This window comes from Pyrgilauda ruficollis, unplaced genomic scaffold, assembly GCF_017590135.1.
Source record: "Pyrgilauda ruficollis isolate IOZ18807 unplaced genomic scaffold, ASM1759013v1 scaffold59, whole genome shotgun sequence".
NCBI lineage: Eukaryota > Metazoa > Chordata > Aves > Passeriformes > Passeridae > Pyrgilauda > Pyrgilauda ruficollis.
This window is the reverse complement of record NW_024527599.1, coordinates 4,029,919-4,048,189: the sequence shown is the minus strand read 5'-3', so window position 1 is coordinate 4,048,189 and position 18,271 is coordinate 4,029,919. Positions and strand designations below refer to the sequence as shown.

The 18,271-nt window shown below is 40.8% G+C and overlaps 1 protein-coding gene across 2 annotated transcripts in view; it reads left to right on the top strand.

The window, feature by feature from the left end:
* Nucleotides 1-18,271, top strand: part of TAOK1 (TAO kinase 1) — a 69,861-nt gene that overhangs the window by 26,706 nt on the left and 24,884 nt on the right. For both annotated transcript variants that reach the window (XM_041482894.1, XM_041482895.1), the window contains 9 exons: nt 2,348-2,574; nt 6,571-6,642; nt 9,531-9,632; nt 10,431-10,476; nt 11,390-11,486; nt 12,270-12,383; nt 13,148-13,239; nt 15,712-15,805; nt 16,453-16,534. In XM_041482894.1, coding sequence (XP_041338828.1) covers nt 2,443-2,574; nt 6,571-6,642; nt 9,531-9,632; nt 10,431-10,476; nt 11,390-11,486; nt 12,270-12,383; nt 13,148-13,239; nt 15,712-15,805; nt 16,453-16,534 — 831 coding nt within the window. In that variant the 5' untranslated portion in view covers nt 2,348-2,442. The remainder of the gene's footprint in view (nt 1-2,347; nt 2,575-6,570; nt 6,643-9,530; nt 9,633-10,430; nt 10,477-11,389; nt 11,487-12,269; nt 12,384-13,147; nt 13,240-15,711; nt 15,806-16,452; nt 16,535-18,271) is intronic.

Here is an 18,271-nt window from a genome sequence, read left to right as displayed (position 1 = left end):
GACATTTCAGAGGCATGCTCAGAAAGGACGCCAAGAAAGAGTCTGGTGGCTGGTTTGGCGTGGGGGGTTGCTGGGGAGGGGGAGAAGGCTGTAATCCATCTCATCTGCGGGTTTTCCCCTCGCGCTGGCTCTCACACGCACGCCCGCTCACGGGGACATGTGACTTTTGGCCATATTAGCAGGTTTATCCAAGCCTAGCCCCTCTGACTAACAGATGTAGGGAAAAGGGCATTCTGGGATTGCAGCAGTTGCTTTTGAACAACAATGTCCTTTTTGTAAGAATCTGATGCTTCTTAAAAGATGGAACATGACATCATTACCGTCGATCCAAGAAACATTCCTCAATAATACTGAGTGTGCTCTGGTTATCAGCTCCCTTCCCCCAGCTCCTTTCTCTTGCTTTTCTGACACGCTTTTTGTCTATTGTTTTGTTGGGGGCTGTAAACGTGAAACAGTTGTCTTTCAGTGTTATGTGGCTTGCTAGAGCTGGAATCAAGTGGAATATTGTTGATATATGAAAAAGAAGGAAAAATAACAAAACCCCACTTTTCCTCCAGCTTTCATAAATGTAGTGTGCTTCAGGTATGGGCTGAGCTAGAGCTAATTATTTCCCTTCCCACACGGTATTAGTTAGGGTGTTATGCAAGGGAAGGTGGGGATATCACAGTCCCATTCGTGTGCATCCCACTCGACCTCCCTGGCAGCTGTGTGCAGATGCTGGTTCTTCCAAGGCTCCTGCAGTGATCCTGCATCGTAGGAAATGTGTGAGTGCTCAGCAGTGCAGTGTGGCAGAGTTGTGAGCAACTGCATATTTTCTGTATGTGTGTATGTGTTCTCCTACTTGGTCCACCACTGGGATTTCAGTGTCAGCTTTTCCTTATCCCCCGAGAGCGGGCTATCATGGAAACACATTCTGGGTTGCGTTATAAATCTCTTTGAATGCTGACTGCTTGGAGGAAAATGCTGGATTTTGCTTCCTTTCTGTGCTTTCTCTCTCCCATGCATGTCTTCCTCAGAAAAATTGGAGACTCCTGTGGAGTTTACAGCCAGGTAGATCTCGGTTGTGTTTCACAGCCAGGCTCTGCAGCAATGCTGGGAGGTCTCTGACGACAAGGAGCAGGCAGGCTGTGGGACTTGCACATGCTGCAACTCTCCAGAGAAGAGAACCACTGAGCACAAACATGCAGGAATATGTCTTTTTCCATCCTTGCAGGAATTGCTCTGCAGGGACTGGAAAACAAATGATTCATTGATGGTCTAGAGGCTTGGAAAAAGGTGGAGTTTATAGTGTCCAGAAAGGGAGGAGAAATGGACAGGGCCTTCTGCTGTGTTGTTTAAACTCATGCTTGTTGTCTTTCACATCATCATAATGGAAATAAACCTCCAACTTTTTTAAAAAACAAATTTGAGATACAAAATAGAAATTTAAAAAGCACAAGTCTTGGCCAGACAGATTTTTTTGGAAAGAAGCAAGATGTGTGATTAACTGTTTGCCAGTGACAGAATTGTTTTTATTAGTGATAATTTTCAGGGATTTGATAGGAAATCCTAATACCTCCCTTTAAGAGGAAAAGGGCTTTTTATTTGTAGTGTTTTTTTTTGGCGTCACCTGTTGTAAAGATATAGTAAGATTTTAGCACGACTTAACATTACACTTTTATTTTGGATAGATTCCAAGACACAAAGCTTATAGTAAATGAAAGTGAACTCATGGTGCAGACAGAAGGAATTTTATACATTCCCAGTTGTGTCTGAAGTTGCAAGTTCCTCTGAAGGAAGTGTTTGCCAGTGGCCTGTTGTCCACTGTCTCACATGCCAATCACAGTTTGAATGTGCGTTTGCCTCTGCTGAAGCAGAGCAGAAGGAGGAGCAGCGGGTGTGAATCGGGTGTCTCCTGTTCTGGGTGCTGTTTCTCTGAAGAAAGGGATGGCAAGTAACGCTCTGAAGAACAGGCACTTTGTGATAGACATCACAAAATCCGAACAATTTTTTAGGACACGGTGGGTGTAACTCTTCAGAGGGAGGGTGTCGGGGTAATGTGGACTCGCTGGTGATGAACTGGTTGTCGCTGTAGGTCAGAGATTCTCTGACTGCTCTGCAGGTGATCGAGCAGATGCTGCAGCATGGAATGCGCCTCATTTTGTGTTTTGATTTTGGTTTCTGTCCTAGATGAAGTGCTTGACTGGTGTCACAGTGGGGCTGTGACAATATCCCGGCACACAGGGTGTGTTGCTTCACGCACCAGGGCTGCTTGCTCTGGAGGAAGTGGAAGCTGCTTTGCTGTGGCTTGTTTGGGGCTCTTTGAGCAGAGGATAATCACTGAAGGATTGCAATCTTTTTCTTGCAGTAATCCATGCTGAAGAGGCTCCATTCATACAGATGAGCCAAGGGTTGAAGCAGCACTTTAAACCCAGATAGTCGGTCGGCTGACTGCCCAGCAGGATGCCATCAACCAGCCGAGCGGGCAGCCTGAAGGACCCCGAAATTGCAGAGCTCTTCTTCAAAGAAGATCCAGAAAAGCTCTTCACAGATCTCCGAGAGATTGGCCATGGAAGCTTCGGAGCAGTTTATTTTGTAAGTAGCACCGTGACTTGTGAATTTTAGCTGTGTTTCTTTTTAAACTGTGGGTGTAGACTTTTTTGAGCATAATGAGGTAAAGAAACTACTATGACTTTTTTTGTGTGGTGTTTGGGGCAGAGATGTTATCTTGTGTGTCTGTATGGTCTCAATCCTTTCACAATCTTGTAGTCTCTGCAAGATGTTTGCATACAAAAAAAACCCTGGAAACTCGGTCCTTGCCCTTTAGGTGCATCATTATGTTGCAAGCAGGGATTTATGTGCAAATTAAAACGTGGACTTCTGCTCCATCAATTCTGACTGGCAGTGCACTTCTCTTGGTCTGATCATCTCCTTATCACCTCTTGTTCCTTGAGAGAAACTGAGTTCTCTTCCCCTTTGTGCATACCCCGAGGCTCCCTTAAAGCCATTCTTTATGTTTGACACCTGAGTGTTGGTGCTTTTGTTGTCATTTGTCCTGTCACATCCATTCCTACTGCAGGCAAGAATCCCAGCATCCATCTGCATAATACTTACCTGACATGAACAGGATCCTCATGGCAACCTCAGTGCAGCTTGCTGTGTGTTAACCAAATATTGTGGGGCCTTCATTAAAAAACACTTTCCTCAAAAAACCTTTTCACGTTTATAATTATAGGAGGTGTGGCCAAACCTGCCAATTTTCCTTCAGAAAGCCATTTGTGTCACTATTTTATGAGATGCCTATTCAGTGTTAATAATTGCAGCAGACCATGTTGGGAACCTTCCAGCACAAATTTAATGCAGCACAGATGAACTAATTAGGAAAAGCTTCTTAATTTTGTTCCCTGCTTAAAACTATGAGCCACCACTGTCTGGGAACAGATCTGGGGGAGGAAGTGTTTTCTAACGAAACAATACTCACCTGTGGCCTTAAGTTCACCTCGTTTACTCACTTTGCTTAAAGAGTGAGTATCAAGTCAGGGAATTGACAAATCTGTCTTCCTGCTATGTAGAAATATTATTGAAGAAATATTATGGAATTTTTTTGGAGCACTATCTTTCAGAGGCATGCATGGACCACGCAGCTCTGGAAACCCATACTGCAGCTGCAGATAGCCTGTGAGCTGGAAGCAAACAGCATTCCCAAACACCAGCAGCAAGCTGCCATGGGGTATTTGTAGCCTGCCTGAACTTTGTCCTTGTGGTAAGGGCCGATGGCCCATTACCAGCTCCATCTCCAAAGCAATTGCAACTCGCAGGCCGTTAATTTCTAGCCATTCTTTCTCTTTTTCCCCCACCATTTTAAATCACCAGTTCATTACAGATCGGTATTTACTCACTATAGAGTGCAATTACTTGCTGGCATTTGGATTGTGGTTCTTTGTCAGAAAGCACCTCTGATTTGGCACTTGCATAAAGACAGTGCATCACACAACCCCAGCCCGTGTAGGGGCTTCATTTCTGTCAAGAGAGGGTTTCTGATAAAGACACTCTGTTGCTGTTTCTGTGTTAGGAAGTTTAAACCTGTAAGTTTTATGTTGTGTCTTTTTTACTACTAATGGTTCTGAGATGTTGAATCTGAAATTGTTCCATGCAATGTGCCCCATCCTTCAAACAGAAGCCCAAAAGATCAGAGAGACAACATGGAGAGGGAAATTTAATATGAATTAAATAATCATGAAGAACTAAAACGTAGGGGAGTCTGTCTCTTGGGTACTTTATTCCTCTACAAAGCTAGAAATAAAACTTCTTAACTTAACAAAATTTTGATTCTGCTACTGCAAACAATTACACTTTCTCTAATTAACATAATATTGGATTATAATTAATAACTGCTTTAAATGGCGTTACTGAACCCAGTGACATATCCACTTCTTCTTTGTGCATACTTTGCCTGTATCAATGCTGAAGCTACTCTGGTCACCAGATGTTGATCCTTTGTGTGGAGTTTTTGGAGGGAAGCAGGATATATGTGCATACATGTCTGCCATGAAACAAGCCTTGCTCATTTGGATGGTTAGAGGGAGCTGGCCTTGCACATCCTCCTGGCTTTTGTCTGAGAACTGTTTTTCAATTATCCAACATCACAGAGAAACTAAAAAAAGCAAATGCAACTCCGTGATTTTAGTATTACTGGGGTGTCAGCCAGGACAGTTCTCCCTCTCCAGGACTGTAGGTGTTCAGCACACTGTCAGGTGTTTGCTTGGGTTTTCTGATGCCAAGCATCCTCTGCAGGCAGCTTTCATGGCATACAGCCTGCACCAAAAAATGTTGTTGATAAATAGACGTGGGGGTAATTACCCAATAGAAAATCCATATAATCCTGAAATCTCCCTTACCTTATTTAAGATAGTTCAGTGTTTCACTGATAGTTGTACCCATCTTCCTTCCCTTTTAGCAGTGATCCCACCAATGGGTGATATATATTCATCTTACTCCTCTCTCTTTGTTTCTGTTGCATCCTTCATAGCAGAAAGTTCCTTTTATTTTTTTTTCCTTTTATAATTGATATGAATTTTGCTGGTTCACCTCATGGTTTTAGTTTCTTAGAAACTGCAAGTCTGGCACCTCTGAATCATTTTTGGTATTATCCTTACCCTACTCCCTGCTCTGCAGTGTAATAATAGCTTTTGCTTGACACAGGAAACCTACTACACTGGAACACTGCAGATGGAGCAGAAGAATAACCCACTCTCTTTTGTTAGAGCTGGGTTCCTTCTGCTTTACTGTAGTATTTTGCTTCCCTGCTTTATTGGCAGTTCTTCACACAGTTGAATGTTTTAGAGGTTGTTTTTAGTCAGTAAAGATCTAGCAGTCAGAATTTTATTCCAACTTTTTTGTCTCAAACAACAAAAATAATCACACCCCCCCCCAACTTTACAGGTACTATCAGTGAGAGGATCCTCTCAAACAGAAAGAAAAGTAAAAATAGTATTGGTTCAAGCTTATCGTAGCCAGTTGAAATAAAGACTGACAGGGAATTCTGGGAATCTCTTTAATGAACAGCAGAATTAAAACATGACTGAAAAAGCTTTTTACAAAAGGCAGAGCCCTAGTACTTCATTAATCCATGTTCTGGTAGGCTGTGCTTGATAGTACAAATATATTAAAATCAGCATTTTCATCAGTCATCTGTGAGTGCTGTGGTGCACATTATTCTGATTTATATCATTTGGCTTCATGTCCAAGTTGATTATTATTATCAGAGAGACTCAGAGGTCTTTTCCTCCACCACCCTCCTGTGCTGCTGAAATCTCCAACAGGAAATCTGGGGTCTTATTTGGAGCCATCCTTCCTGCAAGGTGCTGCCTCTTCTCCTGCTGTGGAGAATGAGCCCTTGCTTTGGTGCTGAATTAAACAAAGCTTCTTGTCTAGTCCTTGCCTTGCATTGTTGCTGTCTGAAGTCGAGAAGTTTGCCTTTGAAGTGTGAAAAACTATGTACATTTATGGTGCAGTGTAAATAACAATACTATGAAACTGAGAAGTCTCATCTGAAGATGGGTCACTTGGATTGCTGCCATGTCTCTCTATATCATCTGCCTTCCTTTAAGACACAAAAACTAATTTTTGGGAGCACTGGGGGGAAACCTGCTCCAGACACTGGTGGCTATCTCCAGTGCATGATGGGACATCTTTCCATATGGTTTGGATGGAACTGGGTGGCTGAGCCTTGCTTCTGTTTCATGTGGAATGGGCCTGGGCAGGGAGAGAAGCTGATTTAGGGAAGGAAATCCCTTCTACTTGAATCAGAGCTGCTTTTATTAGCTGTGATTTTTAGTTTAGGTCACAATGCTTGACTCTTGCAGAGACTTGGTAGATGCTGAGCATGGAAAAATGTCACACCTTGTCTCCCTGTCGCTTTGGAAAGAAATTTCTAATTCTTGCAGCAGTCACACCTCTTGGAAGATATTTTAGTTTAATGCTCTGCAACTGTTAACTAAGAATGGGGATTATTTTATGATTGTGTGTGGTTTGCATCTTATGGAAAGCTGGGGCCTGAAGGAACTGATGGATTGTGTTTTCCTGTTGCAGGCACGTGATGTGCGCACCAATGAAGTGGTGGCCATCAAGAAAATGTCATATAGTGGGAAGCAGTCCAATGAGGTATGTAGAACATGTTGTATATTAAACCTTGATCATTGCAAATAATTACTATATTGGGATGATTTTAGTTAGTTTGGGTTCCTGCAGCAGAAATATTTTCTGTAACTGTAAAGGTGAATAAGAGTATTGTATAAACAAAACAAATCAGCTTACTGTTCAGTGTATTTCTGTGTAATCTGCTCCTGAGAAAGGAGAGGTGGAAGTTTCTTCTTTGAGATTCAAAGGGCTCTTTTTGGGACCACAGAAATGTATAGATAGAAAAAAAAGTAAAATGATAGATTTGTATGTTGGTGTCTTACTGCCCTTAAATGTTCCATTTTAAATACCTTTCCAAAAAAACAGGACAGAGGAATTATAGGAAAGGATGTAGTAGTGAGAGCTTCCAGGGGAGCCTTGCTTGTACCAAGTAGTGAGGCAGAACCTATCCCTCCCTGGAATGACTGTGCTCACGAGCAGCTGAAACAAAGGCAAAGGAGTGGTGAATGAATGAGTGTGAAAATCTGAACAGCAGCATAATTCCAGAAGAATTGCCAGAGCCAGGGATTAAAGCAGTCCTTGCAGAAGGGTGGGCAGTCTTTCCAGAAGTGGGCCTCTGAGATTTAGACATTAAGTGTTTTCATGGCCACCCCAGATGTGTCTCCTTTCCCTGGCATGTTTAGCAGTGAGAGCTGATTTTATACTTGAAACGTTTAAGTGCTAATACAGATTCTTGAAAAGCCCAAGGTGACAGGAACAGCTAATTTGATTTTTTTTTCTGGTAAATAACATCTATCAAATCATGGCATGGTTTTTCAGCAGAAGTATTTCTCATAAGCGTGTTGTCCAAAGCATTTATGGTTCCCTCCCTCCAATCTCAGCAGCAGTCTTGCTCTGATGAGTTCGACTAACAGCTCATTGCTTTCTGTGCCTGCCTTTTGTGTATTGATCATCTGCACTCCAAGGAGCTGAACTATTCCTTCCTCTCTGTGTGTGTGTCTGTGTAGGAGGTAGAGGTGGCAGTGTCTCTCCAGCAGTCCTGAATTCTAGCTTCAGAGTTAAATTTGCTGTGCCTGTTTCTGTTTTGTCGCTGCGGTGACTTGTTTAACTGTGTACTGATGAAAGAATAATTTGTACTTGCTACTTGTCCTACTGTTTTAATTACTGTGAGCTATAAATACTCTATTCACATGAATGAAACAAACTGTGCATGCTTCAGAAATAGCTTTTGTTTGTCTTCAATGCGTATGTTTCTTTATTTTGAAGAAAGTAATAAGACCAGGATTAAAACACTTTCTATTTTACATCCATATTTATTTGTTTTGTTCAGAAGTTCACTGGAGTTATGATTGAGCTTATGTAAAGAAAATTGATTAAGGGCATTCTGATATAATTTGGTTTCATAATAAGATTTTATCATTGGTGGGAACAATTATTCTCCCAAATAAGGTCATATTTTATACTAAGAATAGGTTTAAAACCTTTCAAAAATGTAGTACTGTGCTCTTAATGTGATCTTGGAGCTTTTTTTTTTATGCAGGAAATCATGAATACTTCTTGACTAATATATCACTTCTCTCTTCCCAGTGTAGAAGTTTAGCATGGTGCTTTCTTGGTTTGGCTTTTATTGCTTAGTACCTCAAAGCCTTTGAGGCTGAAGGTAAAAGGCAACTAAGTCACTCCAGTGTCAGAGAGTTTGTTATAGCTGCACTGTGTCATTCTATAGCAGTTCTGGTGTTGAGAAATGCTTAATGTAGTCAATCAGCTACCTCACTTGTAGGCTTCTGTGTTCCCTGGTTTCATGTGTTTCTCTAATCCTAAAATTGTTATTCAGGTTTGGCACACGTTTTCCAAAGCCTTAGGGTAGATGGGCCCTCTGTCCCTCTGTGAATACTACCCACATACCAACATGTGAGGAAGAGTGTGCTGAGAGATTAACAGGACCTGGAAACCAGCTTTTGAGCCTCTTGGTGTTGGGTTCCTCTCTCTCTGGTTTGCTTCAGAACTGATACTCTTGCTCAAAAACATTTGCAGTGTCAACACTCTTACGTTTATGGCTGCATACTTAAATGGTTTCAGCTACTGCATTGGGTTTTGAAGGTACTTTCTGTAGTTGTAGTTTTGCTGTTGCACTCTCAGACTCTTGCCTTTCCTGCCTGAGGAGATGTGGATGTGCAGCACATGGGGGGGCTTGGAGGTTTCCAAGGGAAGCAATGTCAGTGTCTAGGCACACATTGGAACTTGACATTTTGGCCTCTTCTTTGCTTTAAAGTTGCACTAACAGAGCTCCCCTTATTATAAACCTGGCTTTGTTTATCTGTTTATATTTTTTCTCCAGCAGAACCATTCCTTTATCTAGTAGGTAACTCATTTAAATTGGCCCTTGTAAAGATTAAACTAGTAATAGAGAAACATTATCAAGAATGTACTCAGATAGTTGGCAGCTGATAAAGGGAACCTCATCCAGTGTAATAGAGTGACTAGTGGGGATAGGTCTTTATAGTAACAAGAGTTGAGAGAAGCAGCTGATCCTGCTGAAGGACACTTATCACCCACATCTCTTTCAGATTGGGGTGTGCATTTGATTTGACAACAGAATTGGTATCCCTTAGTAAAGGATCACTTCTTTTTTGAGGACTTGCTCAGATATTGTTTATCAGTATATCCTGTTCACACATATAAATATAAAGCATTACATTGATGAGAGATCCTTGCATACAGCCTAATTGATCAGCAACTTATTTTGTAGGTTTGCTGAGTTAAGCAGTGAATATCGTAGTGTTGATACAAACTTACTTCGATTTGAACCTTGAGATAGTTTTGCCTCTTAAAATAATTAAACTACATTGTAACAACAACAACAAAAAGGTAACAGTTCTAAAAAGTCTTTCTGTTGCTTTTATTCCCTACAGAAATGGCAGGATATTATTAAGGAAGTCAAGTTCCTCCAAAGAATAAAACACCCTAACAGTATAGAATACAAAGGCTGCTATCTGCGGGAGCATACAGCATGGGTAAGAGTCTGCTGCTCTGCACTTCTCTTGTCTTGGTTAAAGGTGCTTAGAAATCTCCCCAGCTGGATTTTGGGAGGCACCTGAGCACTGGTGTTGTACAGACTGAGATGAGCATAGCCAAGGGCCTTACAGGTGCTCAACAAACTGAATGTCCTTTCTGGAACCAAGATTTAAGGAAATTTTCCCTTGTGCTTAGATTAAATGTTGCTGTTCTAGTGTATTTAGCTTGATAAACTGAGTATTTGAAATAATGTACATCCATCACTAATAAAGTTTTGTAGTTCAATATACTAAAGAAATCATATTATTGAACTAATAGTTTAAGTTGTAAGTACTGTGTTGTGAATTAGCTTTAATAAATCTGTAGGGCAAAGTTTTAGTTTCTCTTTTTGAAATCTGGCTGGGACAGAATCTTAAGTAAATCCCTAAATAGCCCTTTAATACTCTGATAAGCTTGTTAAGTGCAGTTTAACATTCCTGTTAAGTATGTGCATATAAAATATGATATGTAATACAATACCTAACTGGTTATGAATGTGCTTTGGCCTTCCTTACAAGTGGTGTTGCTTGGTATCTTACACAGGAGGGTTATGCTTAATTCCAGTTAGAGCTGTACTTGTGGGAGGGGTCAGTGTGGCAGTGCTGGGATGGAGTTTATGGTACAAGCAATACTTGCTTTGCTATGGCAGCCTGCACTCTGTGCTCCAGGAATTAGTTCTAGATTCTCCATACAAGTCTAGAAAACGTGTATTTGCTATTACAGATTTTCTAACTACTTTGGTTTTTTTCCTATAACAGCTTGTTATGGAATATTGTTTAGGATCAGCATCAGACTTACTAGAAGGTAAGTGAGTCACACACATTTATTTGATGGAAAGTCAGAAGTAGAGTACTGAACTAGGGGGTTACAGCATCACAGAATTTTCCTTGAGTTTATAGTTTTGTTTGGGGCCAGAGTGTGTGTGAATAGGAGCAGTGTATCAAATTCTTGCATAGTTGTAGTGGGTTTTGTGTAGAATATTGGCTTTTCCAGGTGCTTAGTTTCTCCTTGGTTTATACCAAGGTATAATACAAGGTTTATACCAAGGAGAAACTTGGTATATATTTTAAAGTTGTCAGCCAGCTATTGATTGCTCCTGAGGTTCTCCTGCCATGACAGTTCAAGATTTACTTCTGAAAACCCTTGCTGTTGATCTTAATGCTTACTAACAACTGTAGGCCTGTTGACTAGGGTTGTGCTTGATGAGGTCTTTCATTAAATGGTCATTTTTCTATCAGGCTTCTTATAGTGAACTGGCTTAGAAGAGATGTGCGTGGCCAGTAAGTTGTTCCTTTCCTTGCAAGAAGCATTTCAGGACCAAAAGCTGAGCTGCCAGATTCTCATCTGTGTTGCTACAATTTATTTGTGTGTGAATTGCTGTAAATTTCTGGGGTTGGGGGTTTCACTTCATTAGTGGAAAACTGGATATTGAGTCTCAAGTAGTTTCTTGGGAGACTGGTCCCATAACTGACAGGAATGTAGTTTATGGTTGGAGAGTGGTCTCTTTGGTAGTAAATAGCTGCTGGTTTATAGTTAGAAGATTACATTTGATTATAGAATGTACTCTGTGAACTATTTTTACATTTGCTTCTCATACTGAACCTAGTGAAAATGAACTTTTAATGTTTCTGTCTACATTGCTAACAGTACTGGCTTGCATGCTGCAAAGTGTATTGTTTTCTGTAATATTGAATTTCACATAAATTCTTTCCTTAAGTTCATAAAAAGCCATTGCAAGAAGTGGAAATAGCAGCAATTACCCATGGTGCTCTCCAGGGATTAGCATACTTGCATTCTCACAATATGATCCATAGGTAAGTAGTTACATTTTGCTGTCTCATACACACTTACATGTAATTTGTTTTGTTGATTGTATCCCCTTCATCCCAAAATCAACATTGTAAGCAGAGATTTTCTTTTCACAGTATCCATATGCTCCCAAACAAGTGATTTATAGTAGTGTAAACACTAGCAAGCTCTGTATCTGTACATGAACTGTCTCTTACAGCTGGTGTTCATAATTTCTGCAGAATTCCTTCAAATCTGCTAAGCTTTTCAGTGCTGATTGTGCCTGAAGCAGTGAATAGCAAGTGCACCCAGAGAGTTTGTAGGAATTGCAAGGCCAAGAATACTGGGGCAGGGAGAGCACTAATTCTTGAAAAATTAGTTTTACACAAACACACATGTTTAAAAGCACACAGTAAGTTTGGGATGCAAATGTTCTTTGTGTTTAAAGTAGCTTCTGCATTTTAGTAGGATGAAGAATTTGAATAGTTACATTAAGTCCTTTTAAAAAACTTCGATAAAGGACGTACTTGATTCAGAAGGTTTTGCTGAACTGTATGTGAAGTTTATCCTGTTGTGCCATTTAAAGTTCATTTTTAAGACAGACATTAAGACTAACATGTAAGACAAAAAAATCTAAAATCAAGGGCCACTTTAAGCAATTAGCCTAATGGCTAAAGACTTTGTGTTTGGAGGAAATGTGAATGTTTTGCAGCTTGAATATGTGAATATTGGTGTGTTTCATAGTCTGTCCAATAGGGAGTTTTCTTCTTTGGAGAGGAGTAATACTGACACTTGTATTCTATCACCAGAGATATCAAGGCAGGGAACATCCTGCTGACAGAGCCAGGACAGGTGAAACTTGCTGACTTTGGGTCTGCTTCCATAGCATCTCCTGCCAACTCATTTGTGGGGACGCCATATTGGTAAGCCAAGAGTTTCACTCATTTCTGGCTTTGTGAATTGAAAGGATCACATATTGGCTATTTAATATACTTGGGCTTATTTGAGCTAGCTTTGCAGTCTTCCAGTTGTGGTGATGATAAAATGTACTTTGTTAGGAAAAAAGTTTCAATAGTAACCAGGCTCTGAGTTCCAAGAAATTGTGTATCCCTGTGTTTGTAGTTCACAAAAAGTAATAAAAACATTTTGCTGTTCTGCTTAGACTGACCTAAAGTGGTAGAGGTAGGATTGAATCATCTGTAATATATTTTAATCACTCCCCCCAGTGGTTTAAACAATTCATGTATTCTCACCATGTCTGGTTGTTGAAATAACTGAAGTGTTTTTTCTTTCATAGGAAAGGCCAGGTTCACTTAACCAACCCCTTTGCAGATCCCTTGTGTGCTGTTGATCTCTTACACCTAATCTGTGGTGTTTACTCAACTGCATGTTATAATTATTTCACCACAGTTGGTCAGCCAGCTAAACTATTGGAAATGTGGGAGGGTGAGAAGGTGGTGATACTCACAAATGGAAAGCTGGGCAAAGCACAGGAGAGCATCACACAGCCTCTGCAGGCCTGCACCAGTGTGGGTGCCTGGTCTTTGTTCCCAGTATCCCCTTGTCATGCCTGATAGCTTGGGGAATGATTTGTTTATGGTAGCTGAAATCAGGGAAACAGCCTATTTCATACTGATGAAGATAATGTGTTCCACTGCCTATTTTGAGCACCAGTTTCTTTTCTTAGGATGGCCCCAGAAGTGATTTTAGCCATGGATGAAGGGCAGTATGATGGCAAAGTAGATGTTTGGTCTCTTGGAATTACCTGTATTGAGTTAGGTAAGTTATTTCCTTTGAAAAAAAAATAATTAAAATGTTGTTATTTAATATCTGGAACTTACTCAGTTGAATCACAGTGCAGAAGATTTGTGCTCCCTTTCTTGTCCTGGTTTCTCTGGGCCCTGAGTTTTAGAGAAAAGAGTGAAATGTGCTTTCTAGAATTCCAGGCCAAGTCTCCAGTTTGATGTTTATGGAAGTGGTGTTTTCATTACCTGAAGAAAAAGAGTTATATAGACAAAGAGAGTGGCCAAGTGATATCACTGAGGGTGTTCACATTCTGTGGAACAGGCAGTTAACTTCTGAACTGAAAAACAGTCAATTGCTGAGCAGCTTTAGAAGTGAACCATTAAAGGTACCAGTGTGGAGATATATTTAGTGCTATAAGTTGATATTATTTCAGTGAAAATTTAACATACAATAATAAATTCTGCAGTGATGAAGTTCTGGAGAAGTTTACAACTTCAAAGCTGTATTCAGTGTGTGTTTTAACTTCTGAAATGATTTTTTATTTCTTTAAACAAAAAGATATGGAATAGTCCAATTTTGAGGTGGTAACCTGAAACTCAAAGCCTAAAGAAATGATGGTATTACTGTTAGAACAGACCCTTTAAAGCAGGCTGTGAGTTTAAAGGGTCAGTGTTAGTATGGCATTCTGTTTAAATTTAACACGTGGTGTTTCCTTGGAGCAAGAGCGCCCTGGCTGAAGCAGCCCATGCACACCACTGCTCCGTGCACCTGAGGCTGTCCTCCCATCCTTGTCAGATCTGATTGCTCGTGCTCCAGCCCAGCCTCCATGGAGGAGCAGCCCAGCCAGGCAGTGAGAGCTCTCAGAACACACTAATCCATGTGAACTGCACAGTTTAGCTAAAAATGCTGTCTGGCATTCCAAACTGTCAACTTCATTTTCTTCCAGGACGCGAAATAGATTCTTTCTTCAGAGCAGAGATTTTGTTTGTTGGGGTTTTTTTTTTTTTTCTTTTTTTGGTTGCCAATATAAAGCAAGTTGAAGGGGTGTGACTGTCATGACAGAATCCTGCTCTGAGTGGAGTAAGGAGACTTGGCTGGCTGCAGGGCTCCAGGAATGCAGTGAGCTCATGGCCACCACACCCCCGGGAGTCCTGCACGCCGCGTTCTTGCAGGATGAAGCGTGTTGGGCTTCGTCTACGGCTGCTGGCGTGGTGGGAGGTGAGACTAGGTCAGGACAGCAGAGCAGTGTAGGCTGGTCCGTGTGCCTGGCTCATTTGTGTTGCTTTGAGTAAGCATGGGAAGACAGCAGGGAAATGAGGTGTCTGGTAGTCTTCTCAAATTATTACTTAGTCTTAGAAATGGTTTTATTGAGGGCTCAGTTTCAGGGTTTCCAGAAGATGTCTATTTTATTCAGGTGAGCTAAGAGGAAAAAAAAGGTAGAGAGAACAGTCAGTTAAAATAGTTTAATGAATAATCTGTCTGATCCTTGATAGCAGCAACTAGTTATGTGACAGATTAGAGGAGGTGAAGTGCTGAATTTGAGGAAAGACTTAAGTCCTCAATCTACCCGTTCTGAGGAATTTGTAGGGCTTAGTCCATCCTGCCATAGCCATGAGTGAACCATGATCTCTGATTCATAGTTCAGTGCTACTGTTCAACTCAGAACTGAGCAGACTGAGAAAAGTAGCATTATTTTTTTCCTTGTTTATTTTTCTTGAGGAAGGAAAGTTTTCTGTTGCATTTTCAGTAGTGTAGGAACATCCTCATGGCCTGACCAGCTTCTCTGGAATGTCTATGGCGAGGCTGAGCTTTATAAAGTTTGCCCCATAAACATTCTGATGAAGCTTCAATTTTGTTGTTACAGTGAGATCATCTCCTTCCTCATTAAGCTTTCATGCTGTGTCAGTCTATAAGAGTAATACAAGCTTGAGAGAGAGAAGAGCCAAAGAGAGAAGGCAACTCTCAAAATAGTATAAAGAGTTGGCCTGTTGCTGACTTCCTGCCCATGTGCTTAGTCAGTTAAGTGTGATTTGATGGTTCTTGTAACCAGCTTTTTCTTCATCACTGTTGTCCTCCTAGAAATAAATATTTCTTAGCTTTTTAGCAACTGTAGATTAAAAAAAACAAAGGGGGGGTGTATGAAGCCAAGAATGCTTAGTGGCTAAACACCCAGTATAGAGCTTACTGTTAACTTACTCCTATTTTAGTACATTACAATGAGTCAGAGAACTCAACTATGATAAACCACGTAATTTAAAAGCTTGAGAGGACAAGGCATTTGATCTTCAAAGGGCTTTCATCTTCTGCAATGGCACAGGACGTATGCCAACATATCTGTCTGATTGCAGGGTAGGGTTGGTTTGGGGTTCCATGTTCAGGCAGTAGGGATTTTGCTGATGTGGTTTTCTTTATAAAGGGATGTAAACTGTAAAAAAAAAAAAAATAAAAAGAGCAACAACATGAGACTATCTCCCTATATAAAAACTTCTTTTCTCTTGTGTGCAGCGGAAAGGAAGCCTCCTTTGTTTAACATGAACGCAATGAGTGCCTTATATCACATAGCGCAGAATGAATCCCCTACACTACAGTCTAATGAATGGTGAGTATTGCTGAGGGAGGAATGTTGTAGGGGATCGCTGTAAATGGAGTGCTTTGTCATGCTGAGTTCTTGGAATGGCTGGAGTCCTGTTGAGAGGATGTGAGCTGGAAGGTTCTCATTAGATTCACTATACATTTAGTACACAAAATTGACCAATTACTAAATATATGTTTGAGACTCTTCACTGTAGTAGGAACAGGACAGGCTGCTGGAAGAACTTAAGATCCTGTAAAAAATTCTGTTCATGGGTCAGTAAACTTTTGAAGCTCCCAAGCTAGCCAAAACTGTGGGTTTTAGTGTTTTTTTATCACAAACCACACTGTCAATTTCTAAATCCTGTTTTGTTGGAGTATTGCTTTGCAAGATGAAGACACAGCTTGTGTGTGGCAAGTGTCTGTTGCATAAACTTCAGAAGAATAAAGGACAGTAGTAACATTTTGTGCCTCCCAGCCTCAACAACTGTCTTTTGAAAACAGCAAATACAGTAAACTAATTTCAAAAGTTAAAAACTTCCTAATTATGGTTTACTGAACCATAGTTCTTGGCCTAGGAGCTACAAGCATCCAGATGTGAGGAACTTGACTCCTTAATGAATTAAACTGGATCGTTAACTTAGGTGGATTTTTTTTTTCCTCTCCTTGACACAGGTCTGATTATTTTCGAAACTTCGTAGATTCTTGCCTCCAGAAAATTCCTCAAGACAGGCCTACATCAGAGGAGCTTCTGAAGGTTGGCTTGCTTGTCCTTTCTGTTTTCCATGTGGTATTAAAAGGGGCCGTGCCCTGTGATGATGATCTGTCTCACCTACTGTGCAAGGTTATGGTTAACGATGCTCAAACACCTTTGAGCTGCGAGTGCCCTGGGCTGTCCTGAGCTGGCAGCTCTGGCTTTACTGCCTGTCTGCAGTGTCTCAGGGTGTTCCCCAGGTGACTTTCCAAGCCAGCCTTGGAGTTCTCAGCATAAAAGGTCACTCCACCAAGCGACACTGGATGACCATCGACTTGTCAAGAGTTGTAGTTTGTAAACTCAATCATTCCAGTGATTATAATTAATCCTGACAGAGCTGCCATGCATTAGCTAGCAAGTACCTTTTGTTAGTTCCCTCTGTGTTCTGTGCTATAAAACACTCCAGTGTGCTTTTTGCAGTACCTGAAATCCACTGCTGGGGAAAAGGAGGCAAAAGAAAGCAGTTTTTCCTCCCTCTATTTTTCCTTGGCATGAAAAAGTCTCAGCAGTCTGCAGGCTTTTTCTTGCTTTATTTCTTAGCTTCTTTTTTAATTCTTCATTTGTGCTCCTGAGTGCTGCAGGTACTTGGCTTTGGCTCACTGTAGTCTGGAGACAGAGCCAGTGGGGTAGATTGTTGCAAAAGGCTGACATGTGAACAGAACTCACAGAGAAGTTGGGTGTTGGAGTGGCTTTTTTGTGTGACTTTGATGGATTTCCTTTGTGGCATCAGGTGGCATTCAGAATTTTGCTAACTTGTCATTCTCTTTACAGTGCTTCTGACATTTTGGGTTTCTTTTTATCCTGGCCCTACTTCTGCTAAACACTGTTTTTCCAAATTTTTTGCATTGCAGGGAAATTGATGCTATTTATGAAGGTTTTATCAGCACCTTTTTGCATGGTTTTACCTAAAAATGGCTCTGAGGACTTGTGCCTCTTTGAAAACTGTCTATTCAGAAAGCAAATGCAATTATCCAGGAAAGGTTTCAGTGTGGGTGTGTAGTCCTGCCATTTCAGAATTCTACAGATTGGTTTTATTTTGAGCAATGTGCTGCAATTAAAGAGAACATTGATGGAAATGAAACGTTTGGGAACAGATTCCTTCCATAACTATAGTCTGAAACAGCTGCATGCCACTTTTCAGGGACAGGTAGGGAATGTGCCATGTTGGAAACAGCATTGCAGTTCTGCAAAGGAACAAAATGAAAGTAGTGGTGGTGTTAATAATGACTCATGCTTCCACAGCACATTGCATCTGGAGACTGCAAAAGCTGCTTCTGACATACATAGACAGTTCTTGCTTTACCTATGGGCAAAATATAGCTACCTTTGCAGAGAAATGTGGTGAATGTCTCCAAGAGAAGAGCAGAACATGGGGAACTGTTCCAGGACCAAGCTCTAAGGTTCACAGCCTATTTTATGACTCAGAGCTGTATGATGAATATTTGATTCCCAGGCTTTTCTAAACAAGGAAAAGGGATTTATACTGAGAGTTAGCTGATGAGTTAATTAACATTTGGTTAAAGATACTAGCCAGTTTAGCATCTTTAGCTTCTATTTGGTATTTGTTGCTCTTCCTTCACTAAACTACTAGTAGATAATGTCTCTGAAGTCTAGGTTTATAGTGAGCAAGTTTTCATAGCATGTAAAATGCTATTTCTGGGGTTTTACACCTTTATTTTTTGGTACAATCATTCAGAAATCTGTCTGGATTGCGAAGTCTAAAAATAATGCCAGTGTTAG